This window comes from Halictus rubicundus, chromosome 10, assembly GCF_050948215.1.
Source record: "Halictus rubicundus isolate RS-2024b chromosome 10, iyHalRubi1_principal, whole genome shotgun sequence".
NCBI lineage: Eukaryota > Metazoa > Arthropoda > Insecta > Hymenoptera > Halictidae > Halictus > Halictus rubicundus.
This window is the reverse complement of record NC_135158.1, coordinates 5,035,528-5,051,572: the sequence shown is the minus strand read 5'-3', so window position 1 is coordinate 5,051,572 and position 16,045 is coordinate 5,035,528. Positions and strand designations below refer to the sequence as shown.

At 42.1% G+C, this 16,045-nt stretch overlaps 3 protein-coding genes across 10 annotated transcripts in view; 2 read left to right on the top strand and 1 right to left on the bottom strand.

Moving 5' to 3' along the window:
- The window catches only part of Rols (zinc-RING finger and ankyrin repeat domain-containing protein rolling pebbles), a 67,803-nt gene extending 65,805 nt beyond the window's left edge, over nt 1-1,998 (top strand). For both annotated transcript variants that reach the window (XM_076794194.1, XM_076794195.1), the window contains one exon: nt 27-1,998. In XM_076794194.1, coding sequence (XP_076650309.1) covers nt 27-329 — 303 coding nt within the window. In that variant the 3' untranslated portion in view covers nt 330-1,998. The remainder of the gene's footprint in view (nt 1-26) is intronic.
- A 280-nt stretch (nt 1,999-2,278) lies between these two features.
- On the bottom strand, nt 2,279-12,052 carry Ringer (tubulin polymerization-promoting protein ringmaker). Of its 6 annotated transcripts, none has more exons than XM_076794205.1 (4): nt 11,677-12,023; nt 6,282-6,654; nt 5,688-5,820; nt 2,279-4,862 (listed from the first exon to the last, which is right to left on the bottom strand). In XM_076794205.1, the coding sequence occupies exons 2-4, from the start codon at nt 6,644-6,646 to the stop codon at nt 4,680-4,682; spliced, it is 681 nt and encodes a 226-aa protein (XP_076650320.1). In that variant the 5' UTR covers nt 6,647-6,654; nt 11,677-12,023; the 3' UTR covers nt 2,279-4,679. The 6 variants fall into 6 exon arrangements, with proteins under 6 accessions (XP_076650320.1, XP_076650317.1, XP_076650321.1 ...); XM_076794202.1 differs by having other exon boundaries at nt 11,619-11,995; XM_076794206.1 differs by lacking the exon at nt 11,677-12,023 and adding an exon at nt 9,598-9,870.
- Nucleotides 12,053-14,360: 2,308 nt separating this feature from the next.
- On the top strand, nt 14,361-15,977 carry P53 (p53). 2 transcript variants are annotated; one of them, XM_076794940.1, is made up of 3 exons: nt 14,361-14,499; nt 14,788-15,055; nt 15,135-15,977. In XM_076794940.1, the coding sequence occupies exons 1-3, from the start codon at nt 14,417-14,419 to the stop codon at nt 15,858-15,860; spliced, it is 1,077 nt and encodes a 358-aa protein (XP_076651055.1). In that variant the 5' UTR covers nt 14,361-14,416; the 3' UTR covers nt 15,861-15,977. The 2 variants fall into 2 exon arrangements, with proteins under 2 accessions (XP_076651055.1, XP_076651056.1); XM_076794941.1 differs by having other exon boundaries at nt 14,364-14,499; nt 14,817-15,055.
- The last annotated feature ends 68 nt before the right edge of the window (nt 15,978-16,045 follow it).

Sequence of the window (16,045 nt, the reverse complement as noted above, 5' to 3'; positions counted from 1 at the left end):
TTAATCCTTATCATTCATAACTCCAGGAATGTGCGGAAGCAATCGAGCTCGCTGACGAGGCACTAAAGGTTCGGCCAGTGTCCTACGAGGCCTTCTACGCGAGGGCCAAGGCTCGTGTGGACTCAGGATTGCTGGAAGACGCCCTGTCCGACGTCCAAGAGGCTCTGCAAATCGCACCACCCCAAAACAGGCAGGATCGTCGAGTCCTCGTCGCTCTGAGGGATGAGATCATCTCCAGATTGGACGGTTTGGGGACCAGCAAGGGATTCTGCGACAATGCCAGCAGGTCCAGGCTTCGAGCATCGGTGGACACTCTCACGGAACTGTAAAACTCGGTTTCGTTCGAGGAACCGCTCGAATTGTTTCAGACAACCCCTCTTTTCTAGGGGAAACGCTTAATAAATCGCCCCCGTGCGATTATCGACTGCAAACGAAAGGAAATCGCGATCTCGCGACATCCGGTCCTTCAGGATTCCCTGTCCTTGGTTCGAGGACGCATCGAAATAGTTCCTGAAGCGACCCACTGAATTTTTATTGGATTTTTTAGTCGCGTTTTGTACGTACTCGAAGAGATTCCTCTTGTTGCCGCTTCCGGAATGAGAAGCGGACTTATCCGTACTTCCGGTTGAATATCTAGAGCACCGTTTCTCCGGGCCTCGAAAATGTTTCGAAGATGAATCGTTTTTTGGAAACTGTTCTGCAAGGTATTATCGCGATTTATATGTTAAGTTCTCTGTTGAATATTCTTGATGTTCGTGAAACGGTTTCGTCGAATCGATGACGCGAACGGTGCTCTAGGGAACACGTCGTAGACACGCCCCTTTTTGTGCAATTGCATTGCATGACCGTGTAGGGTTTTGTTTTTCTTTTTGTACGATGATCTCGGTCTCGGATCGAGCACAGAGTTTAATATATTGTAAGATCCTAGGAAAAAGTGGGACCGGGCGAGCGGGACTCGAACCTGCGATCTCGAGATTCGTCGACTGGCCTAATCGAGTGCTCCGAGTGGGTGTCCTAGCCTAAATCGCAATATTTTAAACGAATCTTCCTTACCTGAAACTAAAAAGCTAGCCTTGCGTACACGCTCTTATTCGAGTTTTAGCAAAATCCAATTTTTAGGTAATAGATTCACAGAATTGGAACTACGATTAAAGTATTCAAAATGGCTGTCATGCTTCCGGTACCACAATTAAAGAAAATGAAATGAGAAAGCTTGCTCTCCAAGAGACTGCAAGGAAAAGAAATTTATTTGTTCAAGCAACTTGTTGTAGGTAAACGAGCTCCCAGGCATTTTCATATAAATGAAGAGTTACAATAATTATTAATTACGCTAATAATTGGCTAGAACACCCCCTAAACTACCACGGCCACGGAACCCTCCGACTTTTCCCAATCTGAAACGTTCTTAAAGGTCTGGGGGGGGGGGGTCCTGATCCCACGGTACACACGTTTTTCTAAATATATATAAATAGTAAATATATATATATATATATAAATATAAATATTTGTATTATATCACGCGTATGATGATTGGTTTCTAGTGTCGTTGTAATTTAATGAACGTTATTTAATTCTCTTTCTCTATCACTTTGTTTCTCACAGTATTCTTTTCATTTTTTTTTTAACGAACCGTGAACCACGTTGTGTGCACGAAACGAATGAAAATGACGAAAAAAAGAGAACGCACGACGAGCGCATACCCGTCGGTGAACAGGTTCTCAACTGCGTATTCCACTGTTAGGAAATTGTCCGATCGCTGATGAGTCGATCAATGTACGTAGAAACGGACTAGCTTGCCAAGCATTTAATTACACCTATTCCTCTGTAACCGATACCTGATCGCGATCCGCCGATACTTGGATCCGATCGAGATCACGTAGGCCACGATGACCTTCCTCCGATTTGTATTTTCATAGACAGAGTCGCATCCATTTCCACGATGTTGTTTGTCTCTGCACTGGAGCACAGAGGTCCGAAATAAACGAACTTTTCAACGGAGCCGCTAATCGTTCATTCATTCTCACCTTACAGTCATCGTTATCTGTTGCGGTCGGCGTTGAGGGACTGAGGAAGAGGCTGACGAAGGTAATGCGGCCTTGAAAGGTCCAGGACATTTGGTATTGCTGTACAAAACTCGCGGTTTAAGCGTAACATACGAGACAGGCTTTGTGCATACGATCTGCAATTGAAAATTTAGGACTTGAAATTGTTCGGACAACGTGTACTCTGCTTATCTCAGCACAAAGGGGAGGAGAACGACTGAAAATCGACAGCGAGGTTCCGTTCAAATCTTCTTTATTACCCCGAATAAAGACGACTTGTGTTCGTTCGAGAGAAACGCTGTTTCTCGTCCCCTAAATAGTGTACATCGATTAGAGAATTCGTAGAGTGCATTACGGGTAGAATAAAGAATGTACATAGACAATCCCCCGGAGAAAATTGTTGAGAAGTATTGCAATAACGCATGACACCGGAAGCTCGGAATCGGCGACAATTTGTGTGTATCTCGAAACGACGCTCGTAGAAAATAGGCTAAGAGGATCACACCCACGTTCAAACATTCTTCTGACCTCCGTCTTGCCAGCTCGGCGGTTCCAAAGCAAGACCACCGTGTCCATTTTCTTTTTTTTTTTTTTATATTACAGAATAATATCCACCGAGAGTTTAGTACCAAGTCACGGATTTTGGTCTCGAACCCGTCGCTACCCGCGCCGGTAGCCACGTTTTAAGTACACTTTAATCGGTTACGTATACATATATATATAATATATATAATCACATATTATGTATAATGCAGATGCCGCGGGAACAATCACAAGATTCGATTTTCCATACACCCGAAACGGATCCATCGACTGTACATTATTGCGATCGAGCTGAAACGGTCGCGAGAACCTCGACCGCCATCTTTCAGTGTACAAAAGATTAAATTAAAAAGAGAACTCAACGGAAACCAACCTGGTCGAAATCTTATTGTACAACAAATAAAAACGGACATAAAATAAGAGTGCTTTGACCGACGCGACGATGACAGACTTCAGAAGACACCCGAAAACTTCTCAAGTCGTCGTCGTGGCAAACGAAGGAATAATAATAATATTAATAATAAGAATAATAATAATAATCGGTAACAACGGAACATTTATCACCTGGCTTTTAGTTCTTAATTCGTACCATTATCTGTTAAGTCGATGCCGGCCTGTCGCTTATGTTTAAAGCGCACTTTTCCTGCTCTTTCTCTTCCTCGCTCATTTTTAATCCAGCTAAAAGTTTCTTCCGTTTTCAAGTAAAAAGAAGAATAAGAACTTCAAGATGATTCGCTCGACTGAAATCGTTTCGATCTGCAGCAGAAAATGTTCCCATCGTAATTGTTCGTTTTCTTCGATTTTACGTTGCACGGTTTGCAGCTCGGGAAACTTTCAACCAAATTAAACAATTCCAGAGATGCGTTCGGAAGAGGAAAAGCACAACTTCGGACCGATAGAAAAATGCATACACAAGACAAGTTTACTTTTCAAGACAAAACCGCATTTAAATCATACGCGACTCGTGCATCGACCCAACAATTTGTCATCTCCGCCGCACCATGATCCGCAAGGGAAACACGGTTGCGAAGAGTCTGAAGCTGCGTTGAAGCGATCGTATAGGGTTTAGACAATCGGGACAATCGTCTCCGGAAACTGAGAGACATAATCACAGCATTCCGTCGTGCCCCTGGGTTTACCCTCGGAAACCATCGCGTTAGCAAGGTCTACGATAGTAACCAGCGCAAGGACAGCTAGGATAAGCCCCTGTCTAGCGTTCCGAAGCCCCAGGACACCGGAGTCTCGTTCGATGTCCTTTCCCGCATTTTTATTTCACTGGGACTATCGATAGATCCAGTTGTCCGAGTACTCCAAAGGTTTACCATAGAGGTCAGCGCAAGGACAATTAGGATAAGCCCCTGTCTAGCGTTCCGAAGCCCCAGGACACCGGAGTCCCGTTTTATGTCCTTTCCCGCATTTTTATTTCACTGAGACTATCGATAGATCCAGTTGTCCGAATACTCCAAATGCCTACCATAGTGGTCAGCGCAAGGACAACTAGGATAAGCCCCAGGACACCGGAGTCTCGTTCGATGTCCTTTCCCGCATTTTTATTTCACTGGGACTATCGATAGATCCAGTTGTCCGAGTACTCCAAAGGTCTACCATAGTGGTCAGCGCAAGGACAATTAGGATAAGCCCCTGTCTAGCGTTCCGAAGCCCCAGGACACCGGAGACACATTCGATGTCGTTTCCCGCATTTTTATTTCACTGGGACTATCGATAGATCCAGTTGTCCGAGTACTCCAAAGGTCTACCATAGAGGTCAGCGCAAGGACAACTAGGATGTCTAGCGTTCCGAAGCCCCAGGACACCGGAGTCCCATTTCAACGGAGAAAATCGCTTTCGACGTCTTTCCTTGAGTGTCTTCCTTCCCAGGACCGTGGATAGATGGTCAGCCAGTTGTCCGTGTGATCGACGCATTCGGTGTCCTCGAATCCCCGGTTGTCAGCAGTGCTAATTGGCAAGCTGCCAGTGCGAGCTCCTCAGGGCGAGCAGCAACGAGACAACGCGACGGAGACGAGGTGCGATCGCGTCGCGCGGTTTACATGGACGGGACGACGGAGTGTCGAAGACATCGTTGGAGATCAAGGGTTAATGGGCCTTGTTGTAGGTGTCCTTGTTCTGGTAGCCCTGCACGTAGCCGGACTCGTCCGGCAAATCCTTCCGACCTGCGATTCCCTTGCCCTTTCCTGTCTGGTCGAAACGCTGCTTGTGCGAGCCGGTGTACTTGCTGACGTCCGTCAGCCTGTCCACCGCGGACGCTGCCTTTCCGGCCTGGAAATTGTCGAAATGGTTGCCTACTATAGTTGAAATATTTGTCAAGTCGGTATCTTACCGCTGGAACTACCGTGCCCGTCGGACTTCAGATTTTTCCTTTTTACCTCTTGAGAAATTGTGTAGTATACTTTTTTAGATTAGAAATCCTATGAAATTTGGATATAAACAATCCTGTGATTATCCTGAAGGAATATGCATCAGTCTCGTTTAGGGCTCGGTAGTTCTATTGTTAACAGTCTACCTACCGAAGGGCCTTAAAAATGCTATTAATTATGACGAAATGCCGATAAATAAAACTTTACGCAAAATATAAATGCAGGGTCTGAAATAGGATGGAACAGCAGGGAAATAAGGTCGCAGAGGAATGGGGGGGGGGGGAAATAATAGGATAATTATTTATTAGACACTTGCGAAGGACTTTGCCGCCCAGTGGGAACATCGTCATTGACCAGGTTAAAAATGGGGATCGTCGAAGATTCTCTTAACGAGCGCGCGTTTGAAAAATGTTAAGCTGATTAGGCTAAAGATTGCGAGTCGTGGGCGTCGCAGCTCGTCCGTTTAAGATTTATTAGTGTCGGCCATGTCTTTGTAAAGTCAAGTCGCGATGACATCGTAAATCGTCGTTATCGACAGCAAGACAGACAAGGCCGTGAAAGGTAATAGGCGCGCTACCTTTGCCTAGATTAATTTATAAAATCTCTAGCTGGCTTATGGATATCGATTAACGTTTACATAATGGCTCCTCCACGACGTACGTGTACATTGGCAACATCGAAGTTGAGAAAGGATTTGTTCAATTCAGTTTTCATTTGAAATACTTACTGCAGTGCTGCTGGTCACGCCGGGTGGCCCGCAGGTCGCCATTTTCTTCTTCATCTCAGCTAAGTCGACCTTCTTCGCTTTGGCCAGCTCGTCCAAATATGCTTTGTAATGTTCTATAGCCAGTTTCATCGATCTGTGAATAAACAATTAGCAGAATATGAGATATAAACCCTGTTCTACAACATACCGTGGATAAAATTATATAACATTATGAAAATAATAGATTATTCAACGGATTCGTTGAGAATTGCTTCCAGTGGTCTTCAAATGAGGTTTTGTATAGAAAATTGTCTAGAAAATTATTAGTAAATTATTTCTAGAGAATAATTTTAATAAATTGCTAATAATTCCGCATTATTTCCAAATTCTTTTGATGCTCCTCTTTGTTATAAATGCACAACGTCTACGGTCTGGTTACTAGTACAATAATTTCGGTCTAGCACGTCCTTGAAACGTTTTGCACAAATTCAGCATACAATATTCTATTGCGAAGTTGAAGTTTTATTCTGTCGGGAACACTATCGATTTGAACGAATGTCATTACCCGTTATGACAACCCGCTGCGAATATTCCCAGCAAACAAAGGATACTTGCTTGTGCTTTTTGAAGTAAATCCCCGTGTCGGTGGTGGTGATCTTCTTCCCGTCGATCACCTTCGCCTGTTTCATCCATTTGTCGCTTTGGCTCAGCGTGATCAGCTTCCCGTCGCTTTTTGGGTCACCGAATTTCGAGAAAGCTTTGAAATTCCCCAAAAAGCTTCCCGGCTGAGCGGCGCCGGGACTGCTCGGCGCCGAGCTTCCTGTATCATCTTCGATCTTCAAGCTTGCTGTCTTATTGGCGACCGTCTCCTCTGCTGACTCTTTGTCAACGTCATTTTTCTCCGCCTTGGCCTCGTTCTTCTCCTCGACGTGGTTCTTCTCGACCTTCTCGGTCTCGGTGTCGGTTTTCTCTGCTTGCATCCTTGCTCCTGGAAGTTCAAGGATCAAAACATCAGCTCTCGTATTTTCCTACATATTACCACCATTTTTAGGGACTGACAAATTTCTGTTTCTTGCAATTCATGCAGACAATTTTTATTTTGCATAAAAATCCGCTACTCGGTGACCCAAACCTTTATCTTTAATTTAGTCGTTTACGGTGAGGATGTATAAAATAATTTCATTCTAACATTTTATTTACGTTACGATCGAGTAATACCACCCTTAAAACGTTTTTTAATACTCTGAACGATGAAGATGACTCAATATCGAATTTTCTTGTTTCGTAAAATTACAAAAGCAAATGTAGAACAAGTTTTATCGTTTTATTCTTTGCCAGGGGCGTGTAGCGTTACTTTTAATTAGGGGCGCAGCTACAAATTGCCATTTAGCTCAAGAAAAACATGAAGAGGAGGGAAGATAGGATGATCGTCGTCGTAGACACGCTTCGTATCCGTCAATAAACGTCCGATAAGATTACTGCGAAGGCTGAAGGGTAAATTAGCGCTCCAGCTGGTGCGGTACACTTTGTATTAATTATGGAAATTAGGTGTGCACAGGCTCGGATCAAGGTGTTTGTGTAATCCAGCAGTCGATCAGAAGAGAGCATCGATGACCCTCGATTCCTCATTAAACCGTCAGCGTGAATTTTCACGTAGGGAGGCGCCTACGGGAATTATGTTAAATCGACAGCCAGCGTTACTTGACCCGAAAACGTCATCGAGGTGTCAAACTCTAATAGCGTGAACGGTGCTACTACACGATTCACATTGTAATAAATCGTATGCTTACACTTGACCGTGACACGCGATCCACCCTGTGTGCACTGTCCGTCATAAAAGACGTTGAAGCGTTTACAAAACCTCTTAAAAATACTACTAAAATAATTAGAAGACGCCCGAACGACGAAAGATAATTGCCAGAGTGCCCCTTGTCGATTCGAACGATCTCCGCAATTTTTTCGTGAAAAAATTAACCAAATTTCCATTCGATCAAGCATCTTATTTGAAAGTACATATATTTTACTAGTTGTAGTAATTTTTTACTGAGAGGTCTTACAAAATAACTGAGCTATTAAAAAATGAATAGAGACTCTGTTAGTATGTGATTTCCTACAGTGGATGAACGAAAGATTTCCTTTTCAATGAAAACAAATCCTTCAATTCTACTAGATAAATTTAAATAGAAAATGACGTGATCATGCTTGTATCTCTCGGATCGATCACGGATCACTTCCGGGTGTCTAACATCGAATGCACGAGGATCTAATCAGCTGCTATAAATCTGATTCACTGACTAGATTGCAGGTGTTACTTTTCGCATGACAATACCAGCCGCGGGAACCAGTGCAGCGATGCACTTCGAAATGATTACACTCTATCTGTCAGACCGTGGTATCGCGCAGATAGCTTCTTCGTACCGGAAACATCGTGTCATCGGTATACGGAAAGAACAAAATTTATCATGTCCACTGTCCAAACCCGTCATTTTAAGCTATTACCGAAATTCCCTGCTGACTGTTATTACTACCGAAAAATTCACGAAGATAAATCCTTGGAAGCATAAATTTTTAATGGACTTCTCAAGAGCTGGAAATTATTTCCTTCAAGACCTACGCAGTGTCGTTCCAGCGATTTCAAAATATAGGTTAAAAATACTCACAGCAAATACTAACTCGGAGACATGTTTGCTAAGTCATCAATGCCGAGTAACTAAGTATAATTTACAAGAACTTAGAAGTGCTTTAGCCATTTCGAGAAATGTTAATTTGCATCTAGGGAAAGTTGGCCGCGTGATCCTCTCGAAAATCTCGAAAATCCTCTGATTGAACTTCTTTAAGCCAATATGGATCTTTATAAACATACTTTTTTAGAGAGGTGCTTCGTGTTGATTGATAACCAACTTTTGTCGTTCAGTAGGTCGTTTTATTCCAATGGCGAGTGAATGTGTAAAAAAAAAGTAGAAAGCAGCTGCAGAAGAATATGATTTTCTAGGACACCTTGAAGTTAGACTTTGCTCAGGGGATTTCGTCGGCGCTGGAACCGATTTTAAATGCCACGGACCGTGGTACAGACTATGGACACGAGCTACGTTATTTCATGACTATAAATAGAGATTACGGCGGCCGCGAGTTAGCGCAATTATCGGGGAACAGGAAGCGGGGGGCCTGATTAAGTAATACCGATCAGGTGTCGACGTGCCTTAATGCACGCTGAGAACCATCGGCTTAGAGACGATCAGCGTTACCGCGACACTGACCCCGTTTCTGAAAGTTTGTCTCAGTTAATAAACAAACATCGCCCGTGTAAATAAAAAATGCAGAAGCGGCTTCGTACGGGACGCGACTGAACTTTCAACATTACCGTCAAGGCTCCGAGAGAATTCAACACGGATCTTGGAAAATAAATCTTTTTCCTATATTCCGCAGCGACTGGACCAGCTGATATATGCAATCCAAATGGCTAAAAATTTGGATAGCTACATTTTAGTTATTTCATTTGTAAACCTAGTGTTAAATCCGTCAATTTTTTCTGAAAAAATTCCACACAACCACAAGCGAAATATTGCCAATACAATAATTACAGAAGAAGGTTACTTTAAAAATTACATTATACATTGCAACATGCACAACACGCACACACTGTCAAATAAGATGCTGTTAAACGAAGAAAATGGATGAATCTTTTCAGAAAAAATTCCGGATGTTCTTTTCGAATTGGAAACTAAACAGAACAACTGGGGCTGGAACCGAAGCAACCCTGGCGACAGGACTATACACACAGAGACAGCCACAATGTTGCCAAACACTCGAGAATCCCCAGGTTGCAGTTAACTCACCGAACGGAAAAGTATGCAAGTTTTATGCGAAAGTGGTAAACCCGAATCGCGTCCGGCGGAAGAACAATAATGCGAAACGGAATTCGCGAGCGAACCTCGGACGGTTTTCAGCAGATCGAACGTGATCGGTCGGTGGAAGCAGGAAACTGGCTTTGTGTACAACTCTCGGAAAGCTGTTGAACGCTTCTGTCTCGGGACGGAATCTGTGCCGCAAGGCGCATGTGTTCTATCGATCCACGCAGTCACCCTCTCTCAATATATCTTCAGCGCTGCGTTTCACCCCTCGCTGCAGCCGAAATGAGAGCGATAGGGGGTCCTTGCTAACTACCCGCTCGCCTAGACGTCCAACGATTCAAATAAAATCACCATCCTACCGAGCCCTTCGTGTCCTTTCGCTCGGGGAACTCGGGACACTCGATTATGGCTCGATTTCGATCAGCATCCCTTCAGAAACACCTTTTTCGGCATTGAAATTATAGCCGTCCAAGTTTTGCATACTGATTTTGCGAAATCTGGGCAAGTCCATTCTGCAATGGCAATTCGTGGTCACGAAATTTTTACTTTACTTGTTATCTGAATACTGAGTGATTTTTTCAACAGTGGTTATTGGGACGTGGATCTTCAATCTCTTAGTAATTTTATGAAAAAAGATGAAATAGAAATTCGTGTTTGCTGTATTGATCTTTTTGCATCTTAAGTTTGCACGTATTGTAAATATGCATCAAGGTATTAATTATTACGGACCTGGCATGGGTGGACTATTTCAGCTTCGCCGAAAAATCCGTAATCGTAACAAATTCGATGGAGGGCTTTAAAAAATTGCTTTTAAACTGCACGAACTTGCGAACTATTTGCCGAGAGAATGTGCAAAAATATCAGGCTCTCGGCCAGACGAAATTCGTCGCGTGCGACCGCGTCGTTACGTCTGATGATAAACCACCGTCTATTGGAACAACGTCGATCATGCTTATCAGCAGCCAGTGAACGTTGCTTTACGAATGTTATTCATAGCGAAGCCTGGACGAGCTTCTGGGCTCGCGACACTCGTTATCGTCGGCTCCGTTCAGTTTTATTTGGACATTACGTCAACGGCGTTACGACGCGCATCGAAATAGACGAGTTTCGTCACGAAGAGTCCGCGGAGCCCTCGCAAATGAATGAAATGAATGAAAACCGCGGCGAAGATCGTAACACCGCAACGTTGACAATGATGGGCGCCCGATAGTGCGCAGGTAGAAACCGGGGACACGCCTCTGTAACTGATAACGCGGAGATATCGGAACGGAATCTAGATGCTCGACTACCTGTCCCGAAAAATTACAGTGTTTATCGCATACGCCGTTCGATTCTGGAAATGAAAATTGATACTGGGTCGTAGACCTGGATACGTGTCATGTCCAGACTCGGGACTAATAATCCATTTAATTTCAGTTACTATTGCGTTGCGATTGATTTGTTTAAATTGTGGGATTATGAGCAAAACACGATTCCAACGTTTGCAGTCTTCCCCCATAAAAATGGGGGATTACATTGTAACATAGTAAACACTTCTGAGAATGTTATCAAATACTTGCAATCTTTTCTATGAAAATACCACTTTCAACTAAGAAGGAAACCAGCTTTTCATGAAAAGAGTGCTGACTGCGTTTAGTAACGTTGCGATATTTTTTAATCGTGCGTGGTAGTTGATTGATTGTCGGAATCGAGGTTGGAACATTATAAAACAATTTTTAAAGAATCGTACTCTTGCTCCTGAGATTTCGAGATCTTAATTATCCGTTTAGCCCTCGTTACACCTCGTTAGGTCCGTTCTGACTCGAACACAAACCTTGAAAAATACATACTACTGAAAGTAGGAAAATGATCGATAGCAGAAACTTCGGTAACAAGTTCGCACGCTATAGCAGAAGTGTCAGTGTCAAACGGAGGTCTGCCCGAGCGAATTCCCATCAGTTTTAATTCATAGGACGTTGCGAAAGTTTTCGCAACCTGTCGTCGCCTCTGCGAATAATTGAATCGTTTATGCGGAGAAGCAGCGTTATCGGGTCGCATGATAATTAGCCGTGATGATGCATACGTTGAAAAGGCGGTAGCAACTTGTATAGCGATTGTTCACCTGTCAGTCAACCGTCTGGCCGAGTTAATCACTTGGCTTCGCGATATATTCCACGCACCCGTGTATCGATCTTCCGGTTCGTTGCACCAAAACGCGACTTTCCGATGGATTTCGGGGCGCGTGCGACACCGAGGTTCCAGCCCGGATGAGACTGAGAACGAAACTGAGCTTCCTCAGCTACCAACGCCGCCATCATCCCCACCTTCGCTGGCTACACCTCCGACTCTGTCATAGCTATCACCTACTTTCTTCACCCACGTGGGGAAAATCATTATTTTTCTCTCGCCACTGCAGCTTTACTCGATACGTACCCGCTGATAAGAGAGCTCCGAGGAGTAATCGGAACACGCGAAAATATACTTGCGTTTGGCAACTGAAACACTTCGCCGTTTCAGCACCTCCCTTTCTTGGTCAACGAAATCCATCGAAACGTTCGTTCCGTCAAACACGTTCGACGAATACGAACTTCGCTGAACACTGACTCTGAAACATGAACACCTCTAGGTTTGAAACGATTGTTCCAGAAAAAATGCTACAGAAGCATTTCCTTGAAACTATAGCAGCATCTGACTCTTCGAGAGAAACAAGCACGAAAAGACTAAGGCTTTTTCTTTGGTACTGTACAAGATTCTTTGTGGTCGACGTAAGATAAAAATGTTATTAAATTATCTATATTTAAGAAGTCATCAATGGCCGCCGGAAGCGATCTTCTTGAAAATAGCCCTGTTAGAACTGGAATCAACTTTCGGGGATATCCTTGACCCCGTTCCGAAACCAGTCGGAAGGTTCACAGGTTGACTTTCCTACGGTTAGAAGTAGTATGACTCAACGGTGTGTCATACGAGCCCGGTGGTTTATACCTTCGCCACTTATATCCACCCCATTTAGCTCGAAAGTAAAAGTTAGTTTGTGTTCGATCGGGGCTGTAGGCGACGTTGAATAGACAGTCAATCTATTTCCGATTGTCAACACCGCGGCGACTATGTATCACCTTCCTGCATAAATTACATAACGTTTCGAATAATGTGTACCATAAACATAATCAGAAATATGTACGTAGTATCGTAAATAACAAAGGTGTGTCAGCTTTACACGGTAAATGTTTACACAGAGACGATTCACCTAATCAACGAATTAAATATCAAATGTTAGTTGTTTGACTATCAATTAAAGCATTAACGAGCGTTTATCGAGGTGTTTACATCTTCATAGTTTGGGAATGATTACGTAGTATGACGATGAAGGTATTAAGCAAAATGGTATCGTATTTATTTATAAACGATGGCGTAATTATCTTATAAGAAAATAGGCGCGGGAGCAATTAACTCGACGGCACTCGTTCCGCAATTTATTAAGTGTGCGGCAATTAAAGGCGCGCGCGCGAGAGTCTTTAAATAAATGTGGCAGGTGCATAATGTTGCGGTGAACCTTTTGTCGAGTGAAATATTCACGTCGAGCTGTGCGCACCCGATCGGTAACCGTTTCACTCGATGAAGGACTTGTTGCACGATGCATATAAACGATATCGCTTGTTGCACGACAATGCGCGCAGTAGAATGAGACGTTCGCGATCAGACAATCAATGGACAACGTGATCGATCAACCCACTCGGACCCACTGCCAACGAAACGTCCCACGTTCGGTTATTGAAAGCAATTGTTGAATATTACGCGAGCGAAAGAATTACAACAAAAACGAATTACTGCTAAATTAGGGCAAACATAAAAACAATCAATAATCGCAGAAGGCGGGTCTGCGTAAACGCTATAGAAACGCGTGCAGCTCGACACTTACTGATTAATAATAATCACAACCAACTTTGACGAATGTAATATAAAAATTAAAATAGATGTAATGTATAAATTGAAATAGATATAATATAAGAGATGAATAAATCATGGGCAAAGGGAACGTTGAACGAAAGCTTTATTTATTTAAGTACGTTTTCTTGGAGCTTTCTTTAAGATAAAAAAATGCAGATTAGACTCCACACAGCTTTAATGGCTCATTTAACAAGGAAATTAAATTAAAACTAAAAGTTTAGTGTCTGGAATTATTGCAAAAGTATCGCACAGGTAATTTTTTCCGCGAACGCCATAAGATCCCGTGTAAAATCCGGCACGAATTATCTGCTTCATAAAATCTGAAATTAGCGCCACTACACGTAGCGGCAAAACGCTCAAACTTGTCGTCAAATGTTACCGACTGACAAATGTTGTTTTTTTTACGCTTTAGGCCGGAACTGGCTTATCAGCGGGAATACATAGAGTGAAACATAATAATGATATTACTTAATTCGAATACGTTCGTGGGAGAATGTAACATTTGATAATCGATATGGTTCCGTGATGATTCACCTTCTCACCGACGAGAATTTCCTTAGTGGTCTTCTGCACCGACGAGATACCGTCGTTGGCCTTCTGTTTCTTACTCCAGCCAAAATCTATCCTAGAGGGCGGTAGAAAACACCGTATTTTTCGAGCGACACATTCTCCCGTAAGGCGGTATAGTATTCGTTACATGTAAATCCACTTTGTTGGTTTCGTGCTTATAATAAAAATTTCTTAACAAAAATTTGGATTTATTTTATAAATTCATCGTACGTAAGTAATATTAGTTTAATCTTATAAAAAGAACGTGTGCGTCGTACTATATGAAATGATTTCAAATACATTGTAAACAGCCTTGTTACCGAGGAAAATTATCCTTTATTTGAACAAAGGATTTTCCCGCGAATACAAATGGCGCCGCTGCTGCGGAACTTAGTGCATGGTGACTGGTAAACATTGTGATACATCATGACTAATACAAACGGATTTTCAGACTCACAAGAATCTGCATTACTCGACGACGAAGCATTTTCGGAGTTGCAGAGAGAAATGTAAGAAACCATTTTGTTATGATACTTTCGTTCTCATTTTCATGTCAATTTTTCTCGGCTTTCAGAGTAAACGCAATTCTGACTCGAAATTTTTATTCATTTTTGTCGGTATCGATCTAAAATAATTGACGTTTATCTTATGAAGATATAATAGAATTTACAAACATATTTAGTGCGGTAATTACAGTTCTAGTAATGATCGAGCGTGACGTGAACGAAATCTTTAACTAATCTCTAAAAAGAACACCGTTCTCATTATACATGATTTCTTTTTGTCACTTGATACAGCGGAAGCAATACTTTGCCATTATTAACAGGGACTATGATAGAAGACGATATCGATGTAAAATTCGACATTGTAGAAACATACAACGAAGAAAAATATGATATAAACAATTTAACACAAAAATACATAGAAGGGAAACAAATGAAGACTGAAGAATCTCCGGAATATTATCCGGCATCGGAACCGACAACTCCAGTAAGGGAAGAATTTCCTGGGTGTTACAATTTCCAGTTTTCATTAGCCAATCAGGAATCTACCAAACATCGGGTTGTAAGTATTCTCTTTAGTTTATGGACTCTTTGTAAAATAAAAGCTCAAGTTTAATATATTTCTCTCGTTTTGTTAATAGTATTCTCCATCATTGAGAAAAGTATTCATCAACATGGATGAAACACTGCCATTACGTTTTTTTTGGGATCCATCTGATGATGGTTTATATTTGCGCACTACTATGGTTTTCAGTTTAGATCAATATGCGAGCGATCCAGTCAGAAGGTGTCATAATCATATGGCATTAAACAATACAAACAATCGAGATTATGATCCAAGAGTAATCAAACATGTCGTTCGTTGTCTGGATCTTTCGAGCATGTACGAAGAAAGAAATGAGCATTTGTCTGTACTGACTCCTCTTCGTACACCTCAACCCGGGTCACAATATGTCCCAATGAATTTTAAATTTTTATGTAAGAACAGTTGTCCATCCGGCATGAATCGCAGACCGACAGATTTAATTTTTACTTTGGAGGACCATAAGAGAACAGTACTGGGCAGGCGCATACTTTCTGTCAGGGTTTGCAGTTGTCCAAAAAGAGACAAAAAGAAGGAGGAATCAGAGATTACAGACTCACAACCTGACATTAAAAAAAGGAAGCTTTGTTTACCTGTTGCTAAAAAGGTAATGCCATCTTGTGATACGCATGTCTTTAATGTTCAATTAAAAATAATTGGAAAAGAGAACTATTTAGCGGTATTAAAGTATGCGTATGACATCATGGCCGGCCAAGCCGCGCGAACTGGCCAGTACGAATTTTTTAAACCATATATGGATGACATATTGCACGAAACTCCATAATTATAAAAATCAAATACATGCCACTATATCTGTGCCTTATAGATATCAAATAAACATGATCTATTGTTAACTATTTGTATACTTTACAAATATAATGGATACGTATTTTTAAAATTATACTTATTCGTTAATTTTAACATCAAAATATAAATTTTACTTTTTTTTTAAATCTGTTGGTTATAAGA